At 29.8% G+C, this 16,973-nt stretch overlaps 1 protein-coding gene and 1 pseudogene across 1 annotated transcript; both read left to right on the top strand.

The window, feature by feature from the left end:
• The first annotated feature begins 5,849 nt into the window (after positions 1–5,849).
• LOC149495716 (uncharacterized) lies at positions 5,850–7,632 on the top strand (annotated as a pseudogene).
• Positions 7,633–14,537: 6,905 nt separating this feature from the next.
• LOC105641603 (uncharacterized) lies at positions 14,538–15,923 on the top strand. Its single transcript, XM_012226189.3, has 2 exons — positions 14,538–15,382; positions 15,580–15,923. The coding sequence occupies exons 1-2, from the start codon at positions 14,659–14,661 to the stop codon at positions 15,840–15,842; spliced, it is 987 nt and encodes a 328-aa protein (XP_012081579.2). The 5' UTR covers positions 14,538–14,658; the 3' UTR covers positions 15,843–15,923.
• Positions 15,924–16,973: the final 1,050 nt, after the last annotated feature.

Raw genomic sequence — 16,973 nt, 5'->3', positions numbered from 1 at the left:
ATATTTTTTTTTAGTTATTTTCCTTCCTTGAAATGAATACTCCCATCTAAATAATGAAAGAAAGGGTTAGTGTAACAATTTTATTCAAATCATTGGAGCTGTAATGCCAACAAGATGTACTTTAGCCAAAGTTTTTCAATAAACAAATTGATAAATTTTAAATTCTTTTATAAATACACTTTATCTATCATTATTAATGACTTTTTATTACACTTTATATACTAATAGTCTTTTTCAATGTGACTTGCATATGTTTGTTATTGTTGTTTATACTTATAAATTATTATTTTTACTCTTTTATATTATACAATAATATTATTTTTTAAAATTTAATTTTAATTATCATAATTTATTATTAATTTTTTTAATTTTTTAATAATAAATTCATTTGATTTAATAATTGATTGTCTTGAAAATTTTACATTTGTACGTACATGTTTTTTGTTATATGTTACTCGTTGTTTTCACTTGTATTTTAATTTTTGTATATCTATAAACTTCTTGTTAATTCATCATTTTCCTCGATTAATTTTAAGTTTTATGAAATTGTTTGAGCTAAAATCTAGTTAGGATTCCTAGAGTAACTGTTTAAGGTTGAAATTGGCCAAATAATTAATTAAATGTGAAAGTAACAATCAAATTAATAGTTCTTATAATATTTTCCTTAATTTAGTGTATAATTTATAAGATATGGTGAAATTCGAATTGGAGCCATTTCTAGCGGCTAAGATATGTCAGTCTAAAGCCAAAGTGAATCTAAACTAATATATTATAATAGAATCATCAATTGATATTATGAATATTTTACTTTATTCTTAGCTACTTTATTTTATTAATATTTTGAATATTCAATATTACAAATAATTAAATTCATTAGCTAATTTAGTTTCAATTATTTATTTTCTTAAATTTGAAATTTGAACGTTAGAGGATGTAATAATTTATTTCTAAAATAAAATATGAATTTGAAAAATAAAATATAAAAATTTCAAATGTCTTATTATCATATATATTTATTAAAAAATAAAATTAAAAAAGATAAAACTTAAAATTTTGAAATGCTTAATTAACTATATATATTTATTTAAAAAATAATTTTAATAAATTATATCCAATCAATTAATAAAATATAATTTTATAATTGGTCATGAATAAAGTTATTTTAGAATATTCAAATTTCATTAAGGACGCTATTAAAAGTTTCATTATTCCTCGCTATTCTCATATTTATAAATTTGTACTAATATAAAATTTTCAACCAAAAGAATTAAAATTTTCAAGATTTTTTTGTCAATACATAAACTTAGTTGGTGTGTTTTTATGAACCAAATGTTTCCTTTCATACTTTTATACATATTAGTCTTATTTATGACGTGCGTTGCTGTTGAATCCATTTTGTGATTTTTTAGATTTGGACTTTATATTTTGATTTTGGGCTATTGGATTTGTAATTAATTGGGCCTAATTATTGATTTATGTAATTAATTAATTAATTAATTAATTGATTGATTGATTGATTGATTAAAAAGAGGAGATAAAGAAGACGCGATTTGCAGTTGAGCAAGCACTTCTCAAGCAGTTGTTCACGTACAAGAAGGTGGGATACTAAAGGAACTAATGTGAACGTGTGTCAGTTATTCCTTTTGGTAACTACCTATGAAGCTTATAAATAGAGCAAGGGAACAACCAACAAGGCCCAACCAAATTCTCTACGAATTCAACAAATCAAATCAATTCTCCAATGAGTCAAGCAATTTTATCTTCAAAACCTTATTTTTATTTTCCTAAGCACTATCTATTTACATTTCTTGTAATTACAAGCTTTATTTTCAATGCAAGCAATCAATTTATATTTCAAACAATCAAGCTCTCTTTTACAATTTTCTCTACCAATTTTATTTTAATCGCACAACTAATGAAGCATATACCATGGAACCAAATCCACAGCTTAGAAGTTAGATCGAGCACACTTTATTTTTCAGCTAGTGTACTTCATACACTTGGACACCTGCAATTAAATCACAAATCAAGCTGTCAGCCAGTAGATTCATTGCTCTTTTCTAAAAAAGAACCAACAATCTTTAGTGGTACGCTTAGTGGGCAACTTTTGTGCATTTCATCTTTCACTTGAGTTTTGAGAGAACACCATGACTTGAAAAACTCGTTCTGTTGTTGAAAAAGAAATTGTTGCTGGGTCTCTGGATTTGGATGGAGGACCTATGGGAGTAGGCCTTTGAAGCCCTAAAATAGAACCATCTCCTTATGAGGAAGGAGAAATCAACTCTCTTGCTCAAGATCCCCCAGAAGTTATACTTACCTCTGACGACCTCAATAAACGCTTCGTAAAACGACTTCTGTTTCTTAGGCATGGTCGGTTCAATAAACCGCCAGTTCCGGTTCATTGAATCCCCGGTTCGAGATATTTAAAATTTTGAATCAAAACCGACCCTTGAACCTTCGGTTCCGATTCCGGCACGGTTTCGGTGAACCGACGGTTCGAATTACGATTCCAATTCGATTCCGATATTACACAAATTTTTAAAAAAAATAATAAAATTTTGATTTCGAATTCATAAATAAATAATAATTTTAAAATATTTAGATTTTATTAACTAAATAAATTATTATAAAATTTTAAAAGAAAAACTTCTATTAACTTAGAACTATTATTACATTAAATTTACAAATTTTGCTAACTCACTAATATAGAAAATTATAATTTTTTTATTTTGGGCTTGAATTAAATTAAAATTGAAAATTTTTAATTTAATTACCTATGTATCCTCTTGGGAATTAGAGGAAATCAAAGCCCGTGTAGTTCTTTTTTTTTTATTACAATGGAAAATAACCTCTTAATTATTACAATTAATTTTAGTCATCGGTGCCACTAGTCCCCGTTAATGAGCCAGAATCATCATCATCGCTTGAATTTTATTGTTCTTGTGTTCTCAACGCCGCTCTAGTCCAATCATCAACACATTCTTGCATTTTCACATTATTTGGCAATAATCTTGACCATGTTGGATCTAAAATTTGTCCATCTGCACTAAAAGCTTGTTCCACTAAAACAGTAGAAATTGGACAAACAAGAATATCTTTTGCAATTGAAGCTAAGACTGGAAAGCGATTTGCATGTTTTTTCCACCAACCCAAAATGTCAAATTTTGTTGAGTCTTTATCCGTATCATCACCTAAAAACTCAAATTTTGTGCTAATATATGTCTCAATTTCTGTGTATGAATGTGGACCCTCCCTTGGTTTTTTTGAAACATTTTGCATGAAAGTAAATTGTGTAGAATGAAATTTAGTGGATTGTGTAGTTTGTGGATGTGATACTTGAGGAATGGGAGATACTAATTTAGAGTACTCATCATACAATTGACTAACATACCTTAAAACATTATTAGTAAGAGAAAAATAATCTACGTCAATATTAAAAGATCCATAATAAAGACGAAAAAATTCTTGTAATGCAACTCAATTTAAATCTAGGACAAAGAAAAAATGCAACTAAATTTAAATCCGAAATTTCAGTATAATATTTTAACCATTTAGTTTTCATCATGAATATACATTCTTGTAAATCATCATCAATTTCATTTTCAATTATGGCACTACTTATGGCCAAACAATGAAATGGAAATAAATGGAAAGTAGGATAATAAATACCACTAAAAAATTCTTGTGCAATTTTCAAAAACTTGCAAAATATCTAATATTTTTTTACAAATAGTCCAATTGGTTGGATAAAGTTGAAAATGTGATGCATGCAATTGCATAAATGAAGAAAGAATATCTTTATATTCATAAGACTCATTTAACATTTTATAAGTTGAATTCCACCATGTAGGAATATCTCTTGAAAAATTTTTTTTATTTTTTTCCCATATAGTGACAAAAATTTTTAAATTCTTTTCTAACGTATCCATGTGTCCATAAATGATTTAAAGCATTTTTTATTAGACGTAAAATTACATTTAATGTTATTAATGCATCTTGAACACATAAATTTAAAATATAACATGCGCATATAGTGTGAAAAAATTATCCACCAAATTTAGGTTGACAAAGAGTTTTTAATTCATTTATTGATGCCATATTTGCACTAGCATTATCAAAACCAATTGTAAAAATTTTTTAGTCAAACCATATTCTTCTAAAATAATATTTAACATGGTAAAAATATTATGGGCGGTGTGAGAGTCACCAAAAACTCTAAGTGCAATAATTTTTTTTGGATTTTCCATTCATTATCAATCCAATGGGAAGTAACAACTATATAAGAATGAGTTTGCCAAGCATCACTCCAAATATCACAACAAATAGCAATTTTACCATTAAAATTTGTAAATACATTTAAAAAAAAATTTTTTTCATTGAAAATAAATAGATAAGATAGTCCTTTTAAGTGTATTCCTAGGTATCTTTTTTGCTAAAAGATTTAATGTTTTTTTACAATAGTTATTAAATCCAATTTCTTCACCAAATGAAAAAGATAATTGTTCCATACAAACCATTTTAGCCATTTCAATTTTATTAGTTTATCACTATATTTAAATAGAGGAGTGTTAGGATCATCATACCTTGATGATGATAATTGAGTTTGAGTTACATTCATTCCTACCTCACTTGGATGATGTGATTTTAAGTGCCCATTGAGAGTGCCATAGCCTCCAAGCTTGAATGCATTGATTTTGCAATATTTACATCGAACCACATTGATTTCTCCATTATCTTGAACAATTTTTGCAAAGTGCTTCTTGAAAATATCTGATTTTGGTGGTTTACCTATTGAAATATTAGGAGATATTGCTTCTTCTTGTGGTGGATGACGACGAATATAACGTTCCTCAACTAGAGTTTGATATTAAACTTCATCATTAAATTGTGGTGAAAAATTAATCAATTGATCGTTTGAATCAAATTCTTCCACGCTTTGAGCAACTCGCTTTTCCTTGGAGTTGAAGCTTTGTGAATTGTGTGCCATATTTTTGAATGGAATTATGGAAAAAAAATGAATAAATGGAATATGAAATTAATGGAATGAGTTGGAAATTATTATTTCCAAATACTAAGAAAATTATTAAAAAAAATCAAATGAAGTAAATTTATGAATGGAAAAATTGAGATTAGAAGGAATTTAGAATTCGATGTATGAAAATAAAAAATAAACAATAGATAATTCCAATATTAAGAAAAATAAAGCAATAGAAAAATAATGAACTATGTAAATTTGAGTGAATTTTGATTGAGAATAAGAGGAGAGTTAGGATATAATTGTTTGTGAAAAAAAAATCATCAACTCATCATATTTATAAATATTTTTCATTTATTAGTTTTCCAAATTGTTCCTTATAACAGAAAAATAACAACTATATTTTTGGATAATTTAGTAAATTATAATAAATAAATAAATAATTGATTAAAAATGAATAAAATTTATTAACCAAAAATAAAAAAAAATTAAAAGTCACCTCAACTAGCCGTTTCTACCTTTTTTTCTTGTACACATAATTTTTTTTTTTTTTTTTTTTTTACAAATCAACTATTCATGTACCATTTTTTGTACAAATTAAGTCAAATCATGTGTACTTCACAACTTTTTATAAATTATGTACCATTGTATACTTCTCTTTGCCTTAAATCAAATCAACTACAATCAAATCAAGTGATATAAATTTTTTTTAAAAAAATTTTAAGCTACAAATAATTTTGTTTGTGCATCCGGTTCGAGCCTGTTCAGGTTTATTTTTTAATATTACATGAACCTTAACCTGCCTTGAACCGCCGGTTCTGGTTCGTCTATAATACAGTTCGGTTCTGGTTCGATTTCGATTAGAATCGAACCGATGGCCATGCATAGTGTTTCTGATGATGTCATTAACTTTAGTTCTTCTAATGTGAAAGTGATGTTGGAAGTACAAAGGAATAATAGTCAGATGATGGCCCAATTGCTGCAAACCATGAATGTCTTTATGGAGAAGGTCATTGGAAGGAAGATTGATGTTGTGAACTCACTTGTCAATCAATCTCATACTAGCAAGTCTTTTGCTAAGGAGGGGAATGAATATTCATCCAAGTGTGCCAAAGAACTCGAAGGGGCAACCGCCTCAAAGTCCCTCGGGGGGGCACTGACAGCGGTCATGCTCTTGTTGAAGAGAGGTATCAACCAGCACATTAGAGAGAGGAGCCAGTGCACCACCCATCAAAGGCACCACTCTAGACAGGTCGCCCCACTGGCAGGCCTACAGTGATGCCTATAATTTTTTTTCGAGACCACCAGTCCTATGACTAACTCAGGTGTCTATGAGGCTGAGGCTTCTCATGCTCCTTAGTCGTTGACAGGCACAGGAGGAAGCCAAGGAACTAGAGGGGTTGCCTTCAACGTAACTCCCTAAAATACATACATCGGTGTCACTATGGTTCCTCAAATGGCAGGTAATCCCATTCCTCAGATTCCCCAAGTCACTATGGATGTTCTGAGAGACACTGTTCAAGAGCTGTATGGGCTTGGCCTTAGACAGGTTGGCCGCCTAAAGTTCATAAATCTGTATTCAGAAACAATCGACAGAGAGAACCCTTATTCCAGGGGGTACAGAATCCCAGACTTCACATTATTCTCTAGAGAAAATGGATAATCAACCATGGAGCATATAGCTAGATTCACCATCCAATGTGATGAACTCGCTAATTTGGAGAATTTTGCTAATTATAAGTTGCGATTATTTCCTAACTCTTTAATAGGTACAGCTTTCACTCGGTATTCGACACCTCTGAGGAACTCAGTCAATTCATGGTATGAGATGGAGCGTCTCTTTCATACCCCAGTTCTTTAGAGTTGAGCTAGAGGTTTGTGTGGCCAAGTTGTCCAGGCTGACACAAAGAAGTAGAGAGATGACTGACTCATTTATTGCAAGGTTTAAGAAGCTGAGGAATAGGTGGAAAGCGTTCTTACCTAAACATGAGTTTGTCAAGATGGCTCAGAGAGGCTTGGACTTCAAGCTGAGGAAGAAATTCCAAGGGATGGAGTTTAGAGATTTTTATGAGCTGGCGGCTAAGGTAGCAGAATATGAAGAACTGCTGAAAGAAGAATCACATATGAAAAGAAGCTCACCAGGAACTTACTATCAGGAGCTTCATGAGGAAATAAATGTGGCTGACTTGGTTAATTTAGGTTCCTTTGTGTGTCCAAACCTTGGAGCTCCAATAAAGACAGCTCCTCAGAAGAAGAAATCCAGTTCAGAGACTCAATTCACATTTGATGTTTCTAAGACAGAGGAGATATTTGATTTCTTACTGAAGGAAAAGCTTATATCTCTTCCATCTGGTCATAAGCTACCGATAAAAGGAGAGATAAAGGGCAAGCAATATTGTAAGTACCATGATTCCTGGAACCATAATACTATTAATTGTTGGAGTTTCAGAAATGCTTTACAAGATCGCATTAACAGAGGAGTGTTCAGGTTCTCTGACAAAGAGCAGATGTTGATTGATGAGGATCCTTTCCCACCTATGGCATCTATCAACTCTGTTGAAGTAGATCTGAGGAGTATCATTGATCAATTCAAGAAGCTGCAAGTTCATTCGAAGTCCTTGAAGACACAAATAGAGTCACAACAATATTGGCAGTAGAAATTTTCAGAGGGAGTTGGACCCACAAAACAACTAGAGTATTTAATTATTAAAGATTCAGAGGATCCTAGCACATCGTCTAATAACTCATCAGCTGCAAAGACCTCTGGAGTTGGTTCAACGCCATCATTAGCCATCGTGCTTTACAAGAGGCCAAGGAGAAGCGTGAGGTGACAAAGCTCCATGATTAAGAAATCATATTCTAATAAGAAGATGGCAGTAGCTGCAGCTGATATCTCTAGAGCTTATTTGCAGCAACTGATTGACAGGATAGCTATGAAAGATTCGCAGGAAGTTGATGGGGCTGAGGTAATCTTTAAGGAAGAATTGATATATAATTTCAGGGGAGAAGTTCAGTTGTATGAGCTTAGCTCTACGCTACCAAAGCTTGATGACATTCTTACAGGAGTCTAGGATCCCTTGGAGGAAATCAATCTTAGTACACTTGAGGATCCAATATCAACATATGTTAGCAGCCTGTTAAAACTTAAGCTGGAATGAAAAATCACTATTGTTTATACTTATAAGGTCCTAGAGGAAATACTTATTGGCTATCAAGTAGTATAGGAGAGCCGCACAAGAGAAATGTCAATAGTCGTTTCCTCAAGGACTACTATCCCACCAGATGGGAAATGAAGGATCATCAACAATGAATGCAATGGGGCTGATCCCACGGCTGCATTAAGAAAGTTTACTAGTAGCAAGCGACACAACAATATAGGCAGGTGACATAACTGATCCTATGACAATCATAAATAAATTAAACAGGCCTACTGGCCGTTGCTTTCATAAACATATAAAGGTCAATTCACGGCTTTAAATATATTCATTCAAATCCCAAAAAAAGGTTCTAGTCAAGATTCATATATTTGAACTGGTGCCAGGTCCACTAGTGCTATGAAATAGCAGAGAAGTGTGTCTCATAGCTTTTTATCCAAGCCTGTAACTGAGAAGAAGAATGTAGATCACTCAGAAAAAATGGGTAAATCTTCGATAATGGATCCTCAATCTCAATAATAACAATAAATAAAATTGAAAGAGGAGCCATTTGCAAAGTGTAAGCAGGTGGATCCAACAAAGATAAGCAGGTGTGATAGAGAACATACCTGCGGAGAAAAGATAGATGGAACATCTGAATCTTAATCAGTGAGAAGAAGAAACTGTCGACGTATGAGCCAGGGGAGTTACTTCAACTTAGAAAACATATTTAGAAACAGCTGATAGAGAGGATGAGAATCCAGTCGCATATGTCACTTGAGAGAGCCTAACAGAAAGAAAGGTGCAAAGTTTATCAGAGGAACTTACTTGAGGAGCTAGTGCATTAGCGAAGGCACTGCCCAAGGAGTTAGCAGATAAAGCAGTGGAACCTGTCATTGAAAAATTAAAGGTACGCAATTTATATTCTATCTCAGAGGAACTATTTATTTCCCTTAGTCAAAGTATGATGATATTCTCATTGGTGCCAGAATATAGAAAAATGGTTGCATGTGAAATTGGTGTCAAAACTTGGTGCCTCTAATCCAAATTCTGGAATAAATTTTTTAGGTTCCACGACTTTGATTCCCTAAAAATTCACCAGAGACAAAACACAGAAACCAAACCACTATATATATATATATATATATATATATATACAAAAAAGAAAAAAGAAAAAAAAGTGAATACAGTGTTAGGGTTTTTTTTTGTTGGGATTGTTGACCCATTTTGTGATTTTTTAGATTTGGACTTTATATTTTGATTTTGGGCTATTGGATTCGTAATTAATTGGGTCTAATTACTGATTTATGTAATTAATTAATTAATTAATTAAAACATTGATTAATTAATTGATTAAAAAGAGGAGATAAAGAAGGTGTAATCTGCAGTTGAGCAAGCACTTCTCAAGTGGTTGTTCATGTACAGGAAGGCGGGGCACCAAGAACTAATGGGAACGTGTGTCAGCGATTCTTTTTGATAACCACCTGTAAAGCTTATAAATGGAGCAAGGAACAACCAACAAGGCCCAACTAAATTCTCTGGCGAATTCAACAAATTAAATCAAACTCTCCAAACAGTTAAGCAATTTTATCTTCAAAGCCTTATTTTTATTTTCCTAAGCACTGTATATTTACATTTCCTGTAATTACAAGCTCTCTTTTCAATACAAGCAATCAATTTATATTTCAAGCAATCAAGCTCTCTTTTATAATTTTCTCTGCCAATTTTATTTTAATCACACAACTGGCGAAGCGTATACTGTGGAACCAAATCCACGGCTTAGAAGTCTGATTGAGCGCACTTTATTTTTCAGTTGGTGTACTTCACACACCTAGCACGCCTGTAATTAAATCATAAATCAAGCTGTTAACCAGCATATTCATTGCGCTTTTCCAAGAAAGAACCAACAATTGCACGTTGACTATGCTCGTTATATGTTCATTCTTTATATTTGTGTAATTTTTTGTTTACATAATATTAAAATATAAATTCTTATTTAGATTGAGTGGTTAAATTATATTACGCTTTATATATACAGTAAATACTTTTTTAGTTCTAAGTTAACGTATTGATTTATCAGTTTTTATTATACGTTTATTGCTTTCATTTTATTTTTTAAGGAAAAACTAAATTGATTTATAAAAATCATCGAATAGCTTCTATTATACTTTTTATAATTAATTTACATGTTTTGTTAATAACTTTCACTGTAATCTCTTGTAATAAATAAATATATGTTAACAATAGAATAAGAAAATAATCTAATAAATCAAATTAAATATTTATAAACAATAATAAATTTTTATTTTTATTTTTTTAGCGAATCAAAATCATAAAAACATTTTAAAAAATTATTAATAAAATTATATTCGTTACTAGAAATATGATTTGAATTATATAAGATATCAATATAACTAATTAAATTCGAGATGTTTAAAAGTAATTATTTTTTATCTTATTTTTTGGGTAACCAAATTAGAATGCAATTTGTAATTAAAGAACTTTAATTATATTCTTTTTAAATCAAATCGTAATCATCAAGATATATTTATTTAAAATAAATTCAAAAAAAATGTAAAAATTTTCAAATGCCTCATTTACATATATTATTTAAAACAATAATGTTGAAGCTAAATTATAAATAATAATAATAATAAATTATTAAAAATTATTAAATTATTGTTAATAATTTATATAATAATATAATAAAATATAATATAATTAGACATAATAAGATAATAATAATAAAAATTTAAAATTTTGAAATGCTTAATTATCTATATCTATTTATCTATTAAAAAAAGTCAAAAAAAAAAAAAACATCCAATCAAATTATAGAAATATTATATATATTTTTAGGTTAAAATTTTTTAATTGGATAAAACTAATTATTTTGGAATATCTTGAATTTCACAAGGACAGTATCAGCAATCATATTATTTCTCTCTCATTTCTACTTTTATAAATAGTATAGATAGATTATACATGACTTTCTTTTTTTAATTTGTATATACATACTTCACAATCTATTTTACTAAGTTACAATTTGGGTTAAATCATTAAAAATTCCCGACTTTGCGGAGTGTTTTAGTTCTACCCTAAGGTTCCATTTATTTTCATAAAATAATTTGCAGGAAAATATTTTTACAATTTTCTATTGTTTGGGGCATTCAGAAGAATAAGTCAATAGTAAATATTTTCCTGATAAAAGAAAATTTAAGTCATTTTTAAGGAAAATAACTTTCCATTTTCTAGATTATTTTCTATTTTCAAGAGAGTAAAAGATTTATCCACAATATTGTTTGGTTCTAGTTCAAATCTAACTGGTGGCAATGAAGGATCCATTTATTCTGTAAAATAACATGCAACAAAATATTCAAACAACTTTCATTTTTTGGGGCATTTAGAAAAATAAGTCAACGGAAATTATTTTCTTAGTCAAATGAAAACTAAGTTATTCTTAAGGAAAATGACTTCCTATTTGCAATGAGGAAATATTTTTCAAACATTGATAAACTTATCATAACCTTGTAAAGGTATATTTTTTAGTTTATTAATTAGCGGTAGCCACTACCACCATTCACTATTCACTATTGGTCACCATTCGTCACAAATCACCATTCATCCATTAGTTGCAAGCAATCGTCGACTACCATCACGGTCACTGACGACTTTCATAATCTACTTTTTTTTGCTTTTTTTTTCATATTTAATAATAAAATATTTAACATATGAAAATTTTGTTATTATAAATATTTTTATGGTTTTATGAGTTAAAGATTTTTAGTATTTTTTAACTAATTTTCAATATTGCAATCAAATAGTGAAAAATAAGTCATTTAAAAAATATTTTTCAAAGAAAATATTTTCCAACGATAAATTATTTTCTGAAAACAAATGGAACCAAAGAGTCTTCTCCTACAATTTTTTGATTCCTTTGGTTCCAAAAAAAAAAAATGTTCCGATTCTTATAATTTTTTTAAAAGGACTCAAAGTAGAGATTTCATTAAGAGGACATATATGAGATACAGATCAATATGTTTTTATATAGAAAATCTAACAATAAATCACTTGTATAAAGAATAAAAATACACAATTTTGATTTGATCGAGTTGACAAAGCATAATAATTTTGTATGCAATCACTTGTTCCACTTGCTGATTATTTATGGTAGTTGTTCAACTCCATGATCTTTTTACGAGTCCAATCTAATGACCTTCAAATTTATTTTTTTTAGAGCCATCTGCACAACTGTCCAAATCACAAAATACCCTAAATAAAATCATCATAATGTGAGAATAATAACTCAAAACCAAATTTGATAACAAAATTCCAAAATATGGGAAATAATAAACTATTAATTGAAATATTTCTGACTTTTGAGATGCATAGAAAAATTATTAACTGAAAATATTTTTCTTCTAATAAAGTTATTTAAAAAAATAAATTTTCATTTTTAAAAATAAAAGTATTTTTTGAAAACTAATTAACTTATTATATATATATATATATATATATATATATATATTAATTTATCGATTATTGATAGTTATCGTTATGAATTAGATTCACAGCTAATCAATTTAAGTCATCAAACATTATCAACTACCATCACCAATCATTAAAAACTAATACAATTCATTATTTTTATGCAATTTTTTTATAATTAACAATAATTTTTTTTATATTTTTACAGTCTTATAAAATAAAAATTCTAATATATTTTAATTAATTTTAATTTTACATTCATTCACATGAAAGATGAATTATTTGAAAAATAACATATTTTTCTTAAAAAAAATATATCAAGGAGAATACCGAAAAAGATGCTGTAAACAACTAATTATTTACTTTTTCTAAGGTGTGGATAACTGTGCATGCTATACAACATTACAGCTGTATTGAGTTGGCTAAAAAGTAACCCTATGTGGTGGATTTTGTATACTACAATGGTTGAGATTAGTGTAGCTACTCTGCAATAAAGAAAAGAAAAAGGGCATATGAGACTATAGGGAGACTCTGTGGCAGAAGATATCATTGAGTTTGTGGGTGGGCTTTATGAGTATGCTGCCAGTGCATTTCTTCTGTCTATTTCAAGTTTTGCTTCTCTATTTTTTAAATAATAAAAATAATAAAAAAAACATGGCCTTTTTTAGTAAGGTGATGTTTGTCGAATACAAGGCATAACAGAAGATTCTTTGGCTGCTATATTTTAGTATTACAAGAACGTGTTACATGTGTTTTTTTTTTTTTTTGTTTTCTATGTTTTCATTAATTAATAGGATGTTAAATCTTATGTGATAATATTTTAAGGCAAAATGTATAAATTGGCATCTGAAAATTTGTAAGAAAAGTCTATTGAATTTGTAAAATTGTATTTATTGAGTATCTTTATTAGTAAAAATTTTATCTAATGAGCACATATAAAACTGTAATTAAATAGTTTAATAGGTCAAATTAAAAGCGATTATTTTTTTTTTTTAAAATTTCAATTGCTAATTTATGTATTAGGACAATGTTTTAAAGATATTATATATTACAAATTTGTATCAAAATATCATACATGCTAGCTTAATATAATATTAATATTTTTTTGAGAAGTAATACAATATAATATTAATAATCTTCACGAATTTAACACTTAGTTTATAAAAAAATGTGTATTTAAATTTTTTGCATTTTTATATCCATAAAATTTATATTACAATAATGTATTATGCGTTAGCTTAAAAGGATTTTTTTTTCAAAAAAAAAAAAAACCCTTAAAACATAATATTGCCAATGATAAATTACAAATCACTCCATGAAGTTTGACCCTTTAATCAGTCTCTACTGTTTTAAAAATATACTTCTCCCTCTGTCCTATTTTGTTTGCCTTGTTATTCATTTTTTGGATGTCCCAAAATGTTTACAAGGTTTCTAAATTTAAATATATAAACAATTATTTTTTTCATAATAACTTCTTAAATTACTCATTGTATGAAGAGTTTTTAGTATCTTAATGAATTATTAAGGGTAAAGAAGCCCAAAATAACTTTTGTTGACTAAATTTTTAATATGCGCATTTTGTCGAAGGTTTTATTTGCTTTATTTTTAAAATTTTTTTTTAAAAAATTCGGATCTCTAGTTTCCCTTCTAAATTGTGAAGATAATTTTTTTACACATCTCAATTTTAATTTTAATTTTATATGACATTGATTAGCAGCTACTTCATCAGCTCTTAACCTTCGATGATGGCTTTCCATGGTGTCAGGTGTCTTTTTAAATGGATGCGTGCAGAGGATTCGTTTATTATTATTAAATTAATAAGTAATCAATAAAAGATCTTATGTGATTCTCCTTTTAGGGATAGGTTTTCCATATTCCTATATATGTATACGTGTTTAGGGAAAGATGTTAGGTTTCGTTTTCTTCTATTTTCTGTATTCTCGCTATCTAATAGAGCTGTTGAAGAAGAAGAAGTAATCGGCGTGAAAAAATTTCCTTGGTTTGAAGATTAAACTTGTGAAAGCTCAGTGTTGGTTGTTTTCCAATTGAGCTCGCACAAACATGCCTTCAATGGCGTCCAAAACAAGAAAGATTCCAATGCAGAAGCGAGAAAACGAGAAGCAAAAAGCAGTAAGTTTCACTAAACGACGTCAAGGTCTTTTCAATAAAGCAGGAGAATTGTTCACGCTTTGCGATGCTAAAGTTGTTGTTTTAGTCTCTTCGCCTTGTTCCAAACCTAAACGGAAATTTTATTCCATTGGCAATCCTTCTGTAACCGCAGTTCTTGATGCTTTTCTTCAAAATCGTATTCCCGACGCAGTAGACGACGGAGCTAAGCAATCTGCACTCTCTCTTTTGGACGAGATCGATCAACTAGAGCTTGAAATTGAAAACATCAAAACGTTAAAAAACGTAGATTTTGAGTTTTTCCAGGAGTCCAAATCGGTTGAGGAGTTGCAGGAGCTTGTGGATGGTTTAGAGAAGCTGGTGGAGACTACAAAGAGCAAGGTTAATCAAAATAATAATAATAATAATAATTGTGTTACAAGCTTAACTGGTTGTAATGGGTTAGGGTTATGCAGTCAAAGAAATTATCAGCCACTCGCAGATGTTGTTTCTAATAATACATCTCCAATCAGAAACGTTGTTTTTGACGAAAGTGATATAGTGGCTCTTCAAGGCATGGATTTTGATTACAGAACCAATTATGTTGATAATGTCCAAAGTGGAAATATTTTTTTGTCTCCACCAGCATCAGCAGCGTCTTGCTTCAAATATAATGAAGGTAATTAATAATTCTTGCCTTTGCAATTAGCTCTATTAATTTTTTTTATTGACTTATGTACGATAGGGGTAGCCTTTCCCTTAACTCTTATAATTAAGAGTATTTGAACTTAATTATTTATTTTTTCTTATTTGAAATTTACAGTTATTGTTTTCTTTATATCAAATTATTGAATAGTGAGTTTGTGTTGTTAACAGTGTTATTGAAGGAGAAGGAAGCTGATAGCAATAGAATTGGTGACTTTGATTTTGTTAATTACTTTGGTAATAATGATAAGAGCAATTCAAGGTTAGGAGATTTTAATTTATCTCATGAAGCTGTGGACCATGCCAACAATAATGTGTCTCTTTCAGACTACTCTGATGCATTTGGGATTTTTGATGGCAATGCTCATCCTCATGTTATTTATAATGAGCATGGAGATTCATCTCTTGCTGATGATAGGCTTTGGTTCTACTGAATTTTAATTTACTCTAGCTTATCTTTTGTTTAAAGGTTTAGGGTGTGAACCTAATTTTGAAGCTCACAAGCAAGATTTTCTTTTTTTTTTTTTTTTTTTCGGTTTTTTCCTGATGAGCTTGCATTTTAAGATAGTAAGATAGTTAATTTTGCTTCATCATGCAATTTCACTATCAAACTACAAAAGTCCAAACTTTACCAATTTCAAACTAAGTTTCGAATCCCAAATTTAGTTACTCCGTCAATTAATTGCTTTACTCTGTGAAAATTCATCTGACCTCAGAAGGAAAAAAAAAAAAAATTATACAAGTCATAACCGATGTAAACCCATAAATCAAAACTCAATTTCCTTCTATTTCCCTCATTTTGTCATCAAAAAAAGCAAACACAAACACTACTGAGAGTCTAAACTTTGCAACGAAAATAAGTTTCAAAAATTGAAATATCCATACTACTCGCATCTTTCGGCCTCTGGAATCGCTCCTCAGGACCAATCCTCTTAACCTCAACAATCTTAGCGAAGTATGCAATTAAACAACGAGAGCAGTGCCATGGGCAGCAACAGCGATAGACCCAACGGTCGTAAGTCCCCAATCAAGCCGGTCAGCGCAAACAAACAACCACGACAATGGAACAGCAGCAAGAGGCGGTTCCATCTCCCGGGCTATCATATTTGTTTGTGTGATGGGGTTGAGAAATTGGGACCTACGTGTGCAAGCGAGAGGGTCCAATTAGATTTTGGTCTTGGCTGCTTAACATAGATGAAATTACCTATCAGGACACACCTATAAGTTTTAAGTGCTCCAAATTTTGGTTTACCGCCGACCGGATACATATATACGAATCCTTACGCAAGTGTTACTTTATATCGAGAAACGTAGGCGGTTATACGAATCAGGATTCGACAAGACAAGAAAGATAGTTTCAATGGCATCCAAACAAGAAAGATTCCTATGCAGAAGAGAGAAAACGAGAAGTAAAAAGCAGTAAGTTTCACTAAACGATGTAAAGTTCTTTTCAATAAAACAGGAGAATTGTTCACGCTTTGCGATGCTAAAGCTGCTATTTTAGTCTCTTCGCCTTGTTCCAAACCCAAACGAAAATTTTACTCTATTGGCAATCCTTCTGTAAA

Source organism: Jatropha curcas, chromosome 6, assembly GCF_041381405.1.
Source record: "Jatropha curcas cultivar XTBG-Jc1 chromosome 6, XTBG_Jcur_1.0, whole genome shotgun sequence".
In the NCBI taxonomy this organism is placed as follows: domain Eukaryota; kingdom Viridiplantae; phylum Streptophyta; class Magnoliopsida; order Malpighiales; family Euphorbiaceae; genus Jatropha; species Jatropha curcas.
The sequence above is the reverse complement of the archived record's forward strand: the minus strand, read 5'-3'. Positions and strand labels throughout refer to the sequence as shown.

Excerpts from the sequence above, each read along its gene's own strand:
- LOC105641603 (XM_012226189.3), top strand. The coding sequence starts at position 14,659 with ATGCCTTCAATGGCGTCCAAAACAAGAAAGATTCCAATGCAGAAGCGA. Across the intron at positions 15,383-15,579 it reads TTGCTTCAAATATAATGAAG|TGTTATTGAAGGAGAAGGAA; the intron begins GTAATTAATAAT and ends TGTTGTTAACAG.